Genomic DNA, 14,497 nt, shown 5'->3' with positions numbered 1-14,497 from the left:
GAAATCAATAACATAATATAGGAAGGTGCAAGGGAACTGGAAAACAGTAGGGTTTTGTATGTGAACGAAGTTAAGTTGTTATTAGTTTAAAATGAAGTGTTATAATTTGGAATGTTATATGTAATCCCCATGGTAATCACAAAGAAACTATCTACAGAATATTCCCAAAAGGAAACGAAAAGAAAATCAAAACGTATCACTACAAAAAATCAACTAAATACAGAGGAAGGCAGTAAGGGATGAACTGAGGGACACAAAAGCTGTGACATCAAGGAATCAATTAACAATATGACAATAGTAAGTTATCCTTATCAGTAATTACTTTAAATGTAAGTGAATGAAATTCCCCAATCAAAAGAACTAGATTGGCAAAATGGATAAAAAACCTAGAATTCAACTATATGCTGTTGGCAGAATTGTTACTTCCATGTTATGGAATATGATTAAACCAATCAAGAAAACTTTCAGAATATTTTTGCAATAAAAATCTTATACAATATCAATTTAGAAAAGCAAAACCATATTTACATTAAATCCAAATTTATATAATAGTATCCATTCATTCATCCAACATATATTTGCCAAGTTCTCATTATTTCTCAGGCACTGTTCTTAGACCAAAAGGATACAATGGTGAACAAGACATACATATACACACGTATGTAAACAGTTTTAAATGTTTATGGACAATTTTCATTTTCTTGTTTAAATCAAGTCTTTTATTTTCCCCAAGTAAAACGATTTTTTAAAGTTTTTCTAATTCCCCAAACAAAGCACGTTCAGAGTAAAAGTTCAGGCAATGCACAATCTTACTAACAGAAAAATTTCTTATGAACAGAAAAATTTCTTCAAATTTCTCATCACATTTTCACTCCCTGAAGGTCAACACTGATAACGTTTGGTGTATAATCTTCCAGAAATTATTTCCCACATATGTGCAAACATGATCCTACCATCTTTGCCTCATATGACTGGAACAAAAGAGTGTGTCTCACCTGAGACAAGACTTATATACATACATACATACATACACACACACACAGATATATGTATATACATATATTCATATCTATGGAAAAATCAGTGCTATGAAAAAAATATTCTCCAACAGATTAAGGAATGTTAGCAAGTATAAATGACTAGTTGTGCACTGTCTATATAAGGGGAACAGATTATATAATATTTCTGTACGAGTTTACAAAATGATAGAAAGTTTGGGGTATCAAGGTAAAAACAATTGTTATCTTAATTCAGACAAAAGTTTAGACTCTTAACTCTTGCAACTTGAAGAAGATATTGCTTAAGCATTTATGGTTTTGGGGGCTCAGAATTAATCTGATAATGTGATATTAAGATTAGCATGTTTTCAAGAAGATAAAACACAACCTTTAAACTGGATATGAGATTTAAAGTTTTATGCAGTGAAGTTTGAAGCCAAAGGAAAATTGAGAAATAGACCTAAAAAATAGAACACTAGCTAACTCAGCAATAAAAAGGAATGAAGAAGTAATACACAAAGCAATATGAATGAATCTCAAAAACATGCTGAGTAAAAGAAACCAGACACAAATGAGTGCATCCTATATTAATCCATTTCTATGAAACCCTAGGAAAGAGAAATATAATGGCTAGTGACAGCAAATTAGTGTCTACCTGGGGCTCAGGGTGGGGATGGGTGGGTATTGACTAGGAAAGGACAAAAGGAAATTTTTGAGGTGATAGAAATGTTCTAAAACTTATTAAACTCTCATATAAAGTGTGTGAATTGTATCCTAGGTAAATTATAGATAAATACAGTTGATTTAAATAAACAAAAACCTACATAGCTACTCCTTGTTAATCTAACTAAAATATAAAGAAGGAAAATTGGAAAGGTAGATCAATTACTCATGTGATTGATGAATGAGATGATTCTTTCTGAATGTTAAAACACATAAGAATTTACTGCCTATAGAAAGGGCTTGCCTTATTTTTAATTAAAATGAAATACAAGTAGAATTTCTATAATTTCTGTAAATTAATGATAGAATATGATAGATTTCATAGAATTTAAATCCTAATTGACATAGAGAAAACACTTTCCCCAACAATGATATAACTCACATTCTCTTCCATTGCATTTCTAATGTTTACTAACCTCCAGAAATGTCAAAAGTCAGAGTATACTTTTTGACCACAATGGAATTAAGCTAGAAATCATTAACAAGAAGACAATGAGAAACCCACCTCAACTATCAGGAAACTAACCAATACATTTCTATGTAATCTATAGGCCAGAGAAGAATCAAAAGGCAAATAAAAAATATTTTGAACAGAATGGTAATAAAATATGACATATCAAAATCTGTATAATGTACCTAAGAGGAGTGCTTAGTGGGAAATTTATACTTTTTTTTTTTTTTTATGGCTGTGTTGGGTCTTCGTTTCTGTGCGAGGGCTCCCTCCAGTTGTGGCAAGCGGGGGCCACTCTTCATCGCGGTGCACAGGCCTCTCACTATCGTGGCCTCTCTTGTTGCGGAGCACAGGCTCCAGACGCGCAGGCTCAGTAATTGTGGCTCAACGGGCTTAGTTGCTCCGCAGCATGTGGGATCTTCCCAGACCAGGGCTCAAACCCGTGTCCCCTGCGTTGGCAGGCAGACTCTCAACCACTGCGCCACCAGGGAAGCCCAGAAATTTATACTTTTAATGCATGTATTGGAAAAGAAGGAAGGCTTAAAAGTATGGACATAAGCTTCCATTTCAAGAAGCTAAAAAAGAATAACAAATTAAATCAAGGGAGCATACAAGAAAAGAAATAATAAAGATAACAGTAGGCATCAACCAAATGGAGAGCAAATACACAATAGAGTATATCAGTAAAACCAAAACTGGTTTTGAAAATATTTATAAAATTGGTAAACTCTTAGGAAGACTTATCAAGAAAAAAAGAGAGAATAAACATATTAAAAATATCAAGAATAAAAAGTGTACATTATTACAAATCTTACAGACATTAAAATAGCAATAATAAAAATATTAATAACTTTATGTCAAAATATAACTTTATGACATTTTGAATGAAATGAACAAATTGCTAAAAACATTTAACTTTCCAAAGTTGATGAATAGAAATCTTATTAACCTATCTATTAAAAAAAAAGTTATATCCTTTACTAAAAGCTTTTCTGCAATGAAAACCCCAGATTTTATGTCTAAATATTTTGATATGCATGCTAGTGTGTTGAGTTTGACCTGAAAAACTGCTGGGTTTTGTTTTTTTAGGAAAACAGTGATAATCATATTTCAATTATATCTCAATAAAACAACAACAAAAAATTAGTGATAACTTTTAAATTCTTTATCAAAGCACTTAGAAGAGTACCTGGTACATAGTAAATGTTCGTTAAATATGTATTGCATGAATAAATAAAAAACAACAACTCTGGAATATAAATAAGGAATTTCAGGGTTAATTTAAATCTAAAGATGACCCCAATCACCGGTGGGCCAACCCCAGCTCCAGGTGCCCCAACCCCATGGCCAGCTATCCCAGGATCCAGCTTCACCAACCAGTGGGCCAATATCAGCCCTGGAACACCCCAGGCCACATGGCCAGTCACATCAGGAACCATCCTTGCCTACAGGCTGGCAACCACTACATGAGACAGGAAATGTCAGCCAATCAGTCTGGGGGCCAGCCTTGACTACCAGTGCACCCATGGTATTTGGCCATGCCACAACAGAAGGGCCCACATAGCCCACAGAGGGCAGAACCATAGAGCATACAACCCTACAGCATACAACTCTGGTGACCAGAGGGGAGTGTGCTGCTGGGCCCATAGGACATCTCCTACATTAGGCCACTTCTCCAAGATCAGGAACCACTTATGTAGGAATGTTAAAAGGCAAAGAAATAAAATCATCTATACCCACAATAAGCAGTTAATGGATATGCAAAAGAAAAATATGTAAAATATGTCATCAAAAACAACAGACATGGGGGGGAACAGTAAAAATGTAGGGTGGTTAGAATGCATTTGACCTTAAAAGATCATCAACTTAAAACACACACACACACACACACACACACACACACACACACACACACACACATTATATATATATATATGTCATGATAACCACAAACCAAAAACCTATAATAGGTACACACACAGAAAAGTGAAAGAAATTCAAGCATAATACTAAACATGGTCATCAAATCACAAGGGAAGAGAGGAAAAAAAGAAGAAAGGAACAAAAAAGGAACTACCAAAACAACCAGAAAACAGCAAAATGGCAATAAGTACGTACCTAGCAATAATTACTTAAATATAAATGGATTAATATTCCAATCAAAAGACATAGAGTAGGTAAACTGATAAAAAAAAAAAGAAGACCCATTATATCCTGTGAAGAGACTCACTTCGGATCTGAAGTCACACACAGACTGAAAAAGTGAGGGGATGGAAAAAAGTATTCCATATAAATGGAAGTAAAAAAAAAAAAAGAAGCTGGTGTGCCAATACACATATCAGACAATATAGACTTTAAAACAAAGAGCAGGGCTTCCCTGGTGGCACAGTGGTTAAGAATCCACCTGCCAATGCAGGGGACACAGGTTCAAGCCCTGGTCCTAGAAGATCCCACATGCTGCAGAGCAACTAAGCCTGGGCACCAGAACTACTGAGCCTGCACTCTACAGCCCACAAGCCACACCTACTGAAGCCTGTGCTCTTAGAGCCCATGCTCCGCAACAAGAGAGGACACTGCAATGAGAAGCCCGCATACCACAACGAAGAGTAGCCCCCATTCGCCACAACTAGAGAAAGCCCGCATGCAGCAACGAAGACCCAACACAGCCAAAAATAAATAAATAAAATAAATTAAAAAAAATAGAAATAAAAAAATAAAACAAAGAGCGTAACAGGAGACAAAGAAGGACATTTCATAATGATAAAGGAATCAATCCAACAAGAAGATATAACAATTGTAAATATATATGCAGCCAACATAAGAGCACCTAATACATAAAGCAAATACAGTTGACCCTTGAACAACACAGGTTTGAACTGTGTGGGTTCTGTTGCATTTCTATACACTAACAATTAACTATCAGAAAGAAAAATTAAGAAAACAATCCCATTTACAGTTGCATCAAAAAGAATAAAACACCTAGGAATAATTCTAACCGAAGAGGTAAAAAACTTGTATCCCGAAAACACATGTTAGGTACTCACTAAATCCTAACTGAATGAATGAATGCAGTATCAAAGAGACAGAATGAATGATTTTGGACATGAACGTGACCTCTCATGAATAGATTTGGGAGGCTGCTCCATGAATCAATTGGAGTGTAGTATCCTTGGAGCCTAGAGTAATATAGAGTTTAATTCCCAAGGATAGTCAGGGGTTATAAATTGATGGCCTGAATGAGTGACTATATTCTACCCCTGGACCTATGTTGCCTGGCTTATGCTAAAAAAAAATTACATTAAAATGTTGGATTTCTAACTTAACATTTTTAATAAGTAAAATGTGTTGAAAATTGAGTCAAAATAAATTCTATTTGTTATGGTTTGGGTTGTGTTGTTGATTAGGCTACGGATCAGTTTCTGAATGATGCTTGTTAAGTCGTAAGGGGAGGCACAGAAAGCCAGAGTGGACTGTGGTGGCACACGCCCTCCAGAAGGTCTTCCATGGGAGCAACATCAATCCCTACGGTGCTCGTAAGGCAAGTTTCAAAATTAATGTATTCCACAAATGTGTACTGAGGGGTTGCTAGGTGTCAGACACCGTACGTCACTAGAGAGACACTGATTGTGATCAAGGCAGTTGGAAAAGTAGAAACAGACAGATCAGAACTGTTGTGAGAATGAACGTAAATAGGGTGGAGGTGCTGGGGGTAGGAGAAGTTTGGAGATATGGAGGAATTGACAATGACCCAACAAAGACGGGGCATTCCCTGGGCAAATATTTACATGGTGATAATCTCCAGGGGTTGATGTGTGAACTAATAAGGACTTTATGAAGATAAATGCAGAAAAAAAACGATAGCCTCTCCAGCCATTTCTTATGATTCAAAAAGTCTAACCAGAGTTTTGGTCTGGGCAGTGATGAAAGTCAGTTTGTAGTCTGAAGGCAGAGATGTTTGGACATCATCAGATTGTGAGACCAGGTTAAACAGTGGATTATAGAATCAGACAGCCTGGACCCAAATCCTGCTCCTTCACTTATTAGGTATGTGAATTCTGTAGGTTATTTGAACCCTTGGAACCTCAGTTTCCTTAGCTGGAAAATGGGGATAATTAAAATGTCCATCTAATCAGAATATTAAGTGCAAAGTGCTTGACATGGCACATAAAAAAAATGCTCTCCATAACTGAGGGCTCTATTTTCCTTGGAGTTATTATGGAAATTCAGAAAAAGGAAAAAGATGGAGGTAGGAAAAAAGTCCCTATGAAAGGCATGTAAGCTTTGAATACTAACATATGAATGTATGTTCATGGGAAATTAAAAATACATCAACTCTCTGAGTCCATCTCAGGTGAATTCTTTCTTCTGTACAAAGACAGTGTTCAGTGGGTTTTCACAATGTGGACATTACCAGCTGGGACTTAGTAGTTGGAACACCACCCACTGTCGACCCCAACTCTTAGTGTCACCACTGCTCCTCTCTTGGTCTGTCTCTTGGTAAAAGACAAACCAAGGACGTGCATTTTTCTGCAGAGACCACAGGGACAGGTTTCTCTGGACACACCCTAAAGCCACATGCTCAAGTAGGTAGTTGACAGGGAAGACTCCAGATGTACTTGCCATCCTCATAGGAAGATAGATGACATGATTTTGTTACATGGTCAGATGTTCATGTGCACAGTCAGGTTGCCTGTACCCTCCCTCTCGGTGTAGCCTGAAGTCAAGCCCAAGTGTGATGAGATGAATTCTAGTTAGACTCACAGTTCCAGTAGTTGAAGGTGAGAATTCAGACCAACATCAACTTGCTGACCTGTGATTAGAACTTGACACTTGGTCACAATTACCTGACTGTGTACCAGATACTTTTACCTGCTGTCTTGTTTCTTAAATGAGATTATCCCCATTTCACAGATAAAACCACTGGGGTTCAGAGAATTAAGGAAATGTCCAGGCTGAGAATTGAAGCCCAAAACTTAAGCTTTTCCCACGATGCTTGTAAACTTAGCCAAAAGCCATTCTTAGTTCTGTGACCCTCAACCTACGAGGAGCAAGAGGTCAGTCCTGTTCTCACCCCCCATCATGGGTGCCTCCTTACCTTCTCCATTTGAGTCCAGTAGTCCAGTACATCACTTGCAAAGTTAAATTCCTCGGGTGTGTCATAGTCATTCCATCTTGGGGCTCCAGCTCCCGATAAAGACTGGCAGCGCAGGCGCTGAGGGGCAGGGTGGAAGCCACAGCGGGATTTGTGGATGTCCCAGAGGACCCGGAACTTCATCAGCCGTCGCATGGTGGAGCAGTCCTCAGGAAGCAGGCACAGAATTCTCAGGCCACCACCTGCCTTGGGAGGAGATGGCTAGTAGGTTGGTCATCGGAGCAGGAATTTCTTCCAAAAATGAAGGCACGTTCCTGGTTAACTGCTAGAGTGATACTTTGTTTAAGCTCACTGGAATTTGGAAGGCACAACTTACTGATTAAGGTGGGGATTTCTCTTCCCAGATGAGGCAAAAAATGATGGGGAGGGGCTATAACTACCAGATAAGGTTGGCACATATTTCTGAGGGTCTTCTCCTTCTCTTTTTTTTACCCCCTGGGATGGCGGCCATGTAGCCACCCCCTTTTTGGTAGAAACTCATCATTTTGAAAGTCCTCTACCACATGTTATCCTTGCTCTGGAGACCTCTCTTCCCACCGGACCCAAATGTATGGTTCTCATGGAAGCTAACATATATTTAGATGATTCCACCCCTTGTTCAAAGTTGGTCCAGAGCTGAGCAGTCGTTTCCCATGATTCTTTAATCCAAACTGGGCTAATCATAATCCCTCTCCAAAATTTGTGTGTGTGTGCTTGTTACCAAAGGGTATATAAGACAGTCTCTCCTTGGTGGAAGCCATGAAATGTACACTTTGGAAACTGTCAGTGGCTATAATTCCTGTCATGTGGAGATAACTGCTCTGCATGAGTGAAGAAAACATGGAAGATTTCAGAGACATGGAAATAAGGGGCAGAGAGTATCTCAGAGGCATGCAAGTCTCGGGTTCAGAACTATTGTTCCTGAGGCCCGTCTGCATCTCTACCCCTCTCTTGGTAATATCCTGTCCTGAATTCTATGAGCCAACAGTTTTTCCTGCCTGAGATTGGGTTTCTGTCACTTGAGACTCTAAGAATATTGACAACTATGCACCACCACACTCAGGACAGAGGAGGCTAATATCACAGCACCCTCCTTACTGGACCGGGATCTGGCCTCGGGGTTTTCCCCAGGACAGCATTCCAGGTAGCTATTACCAATCCATCACTTGACCTATGAAATAAAGTTTCTTTGCCACTCCAGATCCCAACAAATGCTTCTAACATGGGAGCAGAATGCTCATTTATTAGGATGCTTCTTGAAGTTTGATTGGGAAAATTGGTTTAAGCTAGAACTTCTGTTCTGTGAGAAGAAAGCCACTTCACAAATAGCTCTGAGGTTCAAGCACTTCATCACTGCAAACAATTAAGTCTCCTCCCCCTGTTTCAGCAATAAGATAATACTGTTTGACAATAGACCCATAAAAGAGATCAATAAAACTTGACTCAATTTATTTTCAACCTGTTTAGACTCGTAATAACCTAACCCCAATTAATTTTGATGCTGCCCTCAGAACCCTGCTACTGTCTGCAGAAAAGAGGACAGATATGTGAAAGCTTCATCCCTTAGAGTTTCCTTGTCTTTGTGGATCCTTAGACCACATGAACTAAAGTATGTCCCCTTCCTTTTTAGTGCCTGTCAATCAATAGTACTGTCTTTTGTTTTATCAGAGCACTTAAGGGAAGAAAGACCCTAAGATAATCAGCTGGCCCAGACGTTTGACCCTCATCCTTTGGTGGAAAAAATTTGAATTGCCAATATTTAAAATTTGGGACATTTCATTTAAAATGTGAATTGAAGATTTCTCTTGAAAACTCAGAAGGTCTGGCAACATTGGGCCTTTATTTCAACCTGGCACCAACTGGTTGGAGCTGAAAATTAAATGGAATGTTGTCCAATTCAACAGGGTTTCCACTACTCCCTATGTTGTTACAGCTACTTGCTTCTGCACTTACTGTACCTATCCAGCTCTTGTCAACATTTGAGCTTAAAACCCCCATTCTAGGCCAACATCCCCAGAGGGACAGGGATTTCCCCAAGGTTTCAAGGCAAGTTTAGTAGCAGAGCTAGTTCTAAAATCTGCCTGCTATTTTTTCCAACAAATACCTCTCTCCACAGGCATGAACTCAATGAGAGCAAGAAACCAGACTCAGTTGCTATTTTTATACACAGGTGTTTACTGCAGGATCCTCCTTGAAATACTCAAGGACAGTGCAAACAACCCCTTAATAAGTGGCTAAAAACCAAAACGACACCAAGAGAAATAATGAGGAAATTAATTAATCCTTTATTATGGGCCAAATTGTGTCCCCTCAAACTTCATATGTTGAAGTCCTAACCCTCAGTACCTCAGAATGTGACTGTATTTGGACATAGAATCTTTAAAGAGGTATTAAGTTAATACGAGGTCATTAGATGGACCCTAATCCCATATGACTGGTACACAGTGCCTTGATGCGTTCTTGCAACAGAGCTTTAATTTCACAAGCATTTGGACTGAAAAGCTGTTTATTTTATGAGGCAACATCCTTAGCGTGTTATAGGGGATCCTAGAGTTACAGAGCCAGGTTTGGCTCCACTGGGTACCAGCTGAGCGATCTTGACCACCATTCATGTCTCCAAACTTGAGGGCATAGTAGTAATACCCACTATCTGGCTTCCACAAGGATTAGCAAGATAGTCAATATAAATCACTTAGCCAGCACTGAGTCTGATACAGAATAAGGGCTCAATAAATGTTGAGGTGCCTTCTAACTCCCAGCAAATTCTGAGGCCAACCCCTTCCCTGTTAGATATTAAAAACATATTTTTTAATAAAAGACATTCACCTTATATACCGTGAACAAACTTCTGCATAATGGAATGTGTCAATTTCCAGTGGCTATTTTCTGGGTGTTTTTTACCCCTCTCGGTACCCTCCTCCCATAGCCCACCACATTCAGAGCTGTCTAACATTAAATTAATCACCCATGTGCCAGCCACGGTGCTAGGCATATCACATGTATATTCCCATTGAGCCCTCTTTCTCGATATCACCATCCTCATTTTGCAGTAAAGGAAAAGAAGTGTCAGAGAAGTTAAGAGACATGCTCAAGGTCTGTAAGTGGCACTGCCAGAATTTAAAATTGGGTCTTCAGATTTTAAGTTCAGTATATACTTTACTGCCCTGTGGCAGATAAACACACACATATAAACACAACCCCCCCCCCCCCAAAGAAGCTGTCATTCACCTCCATCTTACCTGGTACTGTCTAGGAAACACTTGGGTTAGGTCTTGGATGGGGACTTTGCGGGTTCAGTTCTCTCTGATCAGAAGTTCAGTTCTCTCTGTGCACAAAACAGAACTTGGTCCCTGGCCACAGCTGGGGTGGAAAACTTGGCAGGAATTGAATGATTCAGAAGGGGGAGGAGATGCTCACGTATAACAGGTCAGAAAGCCATCACAAGCCCTCATGGAGAGAAAATCGGTTACAAAAACAAACTATATAAAGTAATCTCCAATTATTGTAGGGAGGCCTTGCGTTGTGAATGAACAGATAAAGCCAAATGGAGCACTTTCACAAGTTCTCTGTAGCTAACCTGCTCCCCTCTCCCAGTCCCAGGTCTCCAATGTTCTCGTTTAAATGACAGCCAGGTGGCAGCGTTGCCTAGTAGTTAAAGCCTGTGATCCGAGGCAGAGAGATTTGGGTTTAAGTGTCAGGTCTGCCGCTTACCCTCTCTTTGACTTTCGTGGACCTCCTTTTTCTACACTTCAGTTTCCTTATCTATGAGATGGGAGTGCCAATAGTGACACCTACTTCCTGTGGTTGCTCTTTGTTGTTGTCATTGTTAGTATCAGATGAAATAATTCATGAAACGCACATAGCACAGTGCTGGCATAATCAATGTTGCCTGTTTTTATTAACGTGGGATTCTAAGAGAAACAGTGTGGTGTACTGGCAAGATGCAGGGTCTTTGGTATCCCAAAGTCTTGAGCTTAAATCCTGGCACAGACACTTATAAGATGGCCCATGGCAAGCCGTTTACCTCTTCTAACTTTTGTCTTCTCATCTGAAAAGTGGAGGAGTGGGTGGTTGTTAATAAGATTTGTCCCACGGGATCTTTGAAAGGTTCGCACAATGTACAGTCTGCAGCGTGCCTGGCCCAGCCATGTAGACACTGGGTTGACACTGATGTTGCATTGGATAAGTCCAGATTGTCACAAGTAGTGGCTGGTACTGTTCGTTTTCTTCTAGAGCCATTTTGGGGAGTTGTTAGGGGATGGCAGATGTCTAATATCCTGGTGCAACTTTCCCAGCACCTTTTGCCTCCCAACCTCCATTGAACCAAGGAGAAAAATACCTCTGCTCCAAGCCACCACCAAAGACTGCTGGAGACAGCTAGAACACCCCTGCTAGGGCGGAGGGGCAAGCCTGGCCTCTGAGGGGTGGGTCTTGCTCTTTCTGGCCGATGCATTCATGGTGAATCCTTGCTCAGGATAGACTCTTATTTTATGGAGAGGAGCAAGTAAGCAGGCAGGGCTAGGTAACTGCCCATAGTAAGCTAAGGATTATGAAGTACAAAACACCCTGTTACTCAAGCAGAAGAGGTGGTCACTTTTGAGAAGAGAGTGGGGACAGGAGGAAGAGTGCACGAGGTGCCCTCTGGATCTCAGTAGATCTCCCGTGTGGAACTGTTACACCAGCACTGTGGTCAAGAAGACAGGCTCTGGGGCCGGGCAGCCTGGGTTTCAGTCTAGCTTTTATCAGTTACCAGCTCTGGGACACTGAGCGAGTTTAGTATCCCTTTGTGCCTCAGATACAGTAGAATTCTCTAAAGATTCCATGTGCACGTCTCTCTCATGTCCAAGCTTCTTCTGTAGTTAGGGTGAGGCTATTGAATTCCACTTTTGGACAAGGAACTGCAGGTGGAAGTGACACAAGTCACTTCTGGTCTAGGGCATTTAAGAGCTGCTATGAGTTCTCTATAATCTTCTTCTGACTCAATAGTCCTGGTAACTGTGTAGGGAGATAGAAGCATCAAAATATGGCAGAGATTCTATCAGCCTGGCTCTCTGTAGGGCCCTTTCTGCATTACACATTTCAGATATCACATTCTCTCATACCTTCTGTGGGGCTTGCTGGGACATCTGGGGACCTCCCAAACCAATTGTGGGACAGGCTCTATATCCAGCTCACAGCCCCAGGGGTCTCTGTTTCTCTTCTCCCAGGACCCTCTTCTTTTCAGAGTACCTGGGCCCTGGTGGGACATGGACGATAGAATGGTGCCCATGGGTGGGTAGAGAAGAATGACTGAAAAAAGTCATGACTCCATCAAAAAGCCAGATCTTAGAGTCTGAAAATATACCTGCTCTTCTGAGCAAATGTCCTGCCCTGCTCACTCCTCCCCCTCTCTGTCTCCTTCTGTAGGCAGACTGGCTCTTTTGGTGGACTGAAGTTTTAATTAAGGGTAGCTAAAATTAAACAGCAATGTTAGTCAGCCCTTTCATTGCTCTCTTCTACCTTTCTGTTATCACATCCTGCCTTTTCTGAGTCTTCTTTCTCAGTATTGATCATAGGATTCTCTTCCTCTTTATTCTATTAAAGTATTGTTCTCCAAGGACTCATCCACACCCAACAGTTTCTCTCATTCCATTTATTCCCTCTCTCTCTCTCTCAATAATTTCCTAACCACATTAAAAATCTTTACTTCCCCCAGAGTTCAAACTTAAATATCCAGCTGATTACTAAATATACACTAACCTCAGTATTTCATAGACAGCATAAATAACTTAACATGACCACAATTAAATTCTGTGTTCCTGCCTCCAAACTTATTCCTCTCAGAGTCTTACAACCACCTATCCCAGTTTACTTAGTCAAACACCTAGACATCATAATTCTGTGCCTCCTTGCCCTTAACCCTATCTGCCTTATTTAGTCACTAAGTTACCAGGTTCCAAGAAGAAGGAATTCTTCTTCTAAGCATTTCTCAAATTCTCCTTTAATACATTTACCACTCGCTTACCAAGGTAATCATTTAGAAATAAATTGTTGACTGAGTTCATTACTGTCCAGATAAAGTCCAAACTTTTTATCATGTGATATAATGACCACCCCTTCTGACATTTCATAACTTGAACCTGACATTGAAATAATATTGAATGCAAATGAGGTGACTATCTTTTTTCAGGGTAAGATCCTCCTTCTATCTACAGATAATTGCAGCAATCCGGGGGCAACTTAGGCCATCAACACATACACAAATTAGTTAGTCTGTGGATTCTCTAGAGCTAATGATTTCCAGGGAAGTTATGAACAACATATACTGGGTCACAGGGACTTGACAATCATTACTTCTTGGTTCTGAGGGTTACTGGGGCATCTTAAAGGCTTTAACTAGACAGAGACAGGAAGGATGAGGTAGTCTATTTTTATCTCATCATGAAAAAAACAAGAGTTCGTGATTTCCTTGTGCAGGCACATCTTGGAGATATTGCAGGTTCAGTTCCAGACCACAGCAATAAAGCAAATATCGCAATAGAGTCACACAAATTTTTCTCCGTTTCCCAGTGCATATAAAAGTTATGTTTACACTATACTGTAATCTATTGTGTGCAGTAGCAATATACCTTAAAAAAGTACATAACTTAATTTAAAAATACTTTATTGCTAAAAAATGCTAACCATCATCTAACAACGCAGGGTTGCCCAAACCCATCAATTTGTAAAAACCACAATATCTGTGAAGCGCAATAAAGTGAAAGAATAAAATGAGGTATGCCTGTAGTTACAGTAAGGCAATCTGAAAGGTACTGGCTTAATATTGTGATTTCTATATACAAGCCAAATGGAGAAGGAGATGGAATGAAGTGGGGAGAGACACATTCTGGACTTTGGGTAAGTAAGTCACAGATTTTCCCTAGAAGTATGGGTTCCCAATATCACTCATTCCGGAGCCTGGAGAAGGTAAGGAGATCATGGCATGGGCACTGAGTAAGGAGATATGATCAAAGTCATTCTCACTATAGGATAAAGATAACACTGAAAGTGTCAGAATGATTAATCTGCTAGATTTAAAATTTTGGGAATGTGTCAGTTAAATGATATTCCTTCAACAGTGATAAATCCAGATTGTGAAAAAGAAAGTTTTGCTCTTTCCTTAGCAGATTGTGTTTCTCTCCTAGGCCTAACATAAAACTCTGGTGAATTTTAGTG

The 14,497-nt window shown here is 39.8% G+C and overlaps 1 protein-coding gene across 2 annotated transcripts in view; it reads right to left on the bottom strand.

The window, feature by feature from the left end:
• Positions 1-11,562, bottom strand: part of LOC309645633 (acyl-coenzyme A synthetase ACSM1, mitochondrial-like) — a 45,723-nt gene extending 34,161 nt beyond the window's left edge. The window contains exons 1-2 of one of the 2 annotated variants that reach the window (XM_082431066.1): positions 10,543-11,562; positions 7,268-7,510 (exon numbers count right to left, since the gene is read on the bottom strand). In XM_082431066.1, coding sequence (XP_082287192.1) covers positions 7,268-7,459 — 192 coding nt within the window. In that variant the 5' untranslated portion in view covers positions 7,460-7,510; positions 10,543-11,562. Of the gene's footprint in view, positions 1-7,267; positions 7,511-10,542 lie in introns of those variants that run through there. The other variant, XM_082431067.1, reaches the window with a different exon arrangement.
• Between the last annotated feature and the right edge of the window lie 2,935 nt (positions 11,563-14,497).

This window comes from Balaenoptera physalus (genome assembly GCF_965194825.1).
Source record: "Balaenoptera physalus genome assembly, chromosome: 16".
NCBI classification, from domain to species: domain Eukaryota; kingdom Metazoa; phylum Chordata; class Mammalia; order Artiodactyla; family Balaenopteridae; genus Balaenoptera; species Balaenoptera physalus.
Note: the sequence above shows the minus strand (reverse complement) of the source record. Positions and strands in the feature narration are given on the sequence as shown.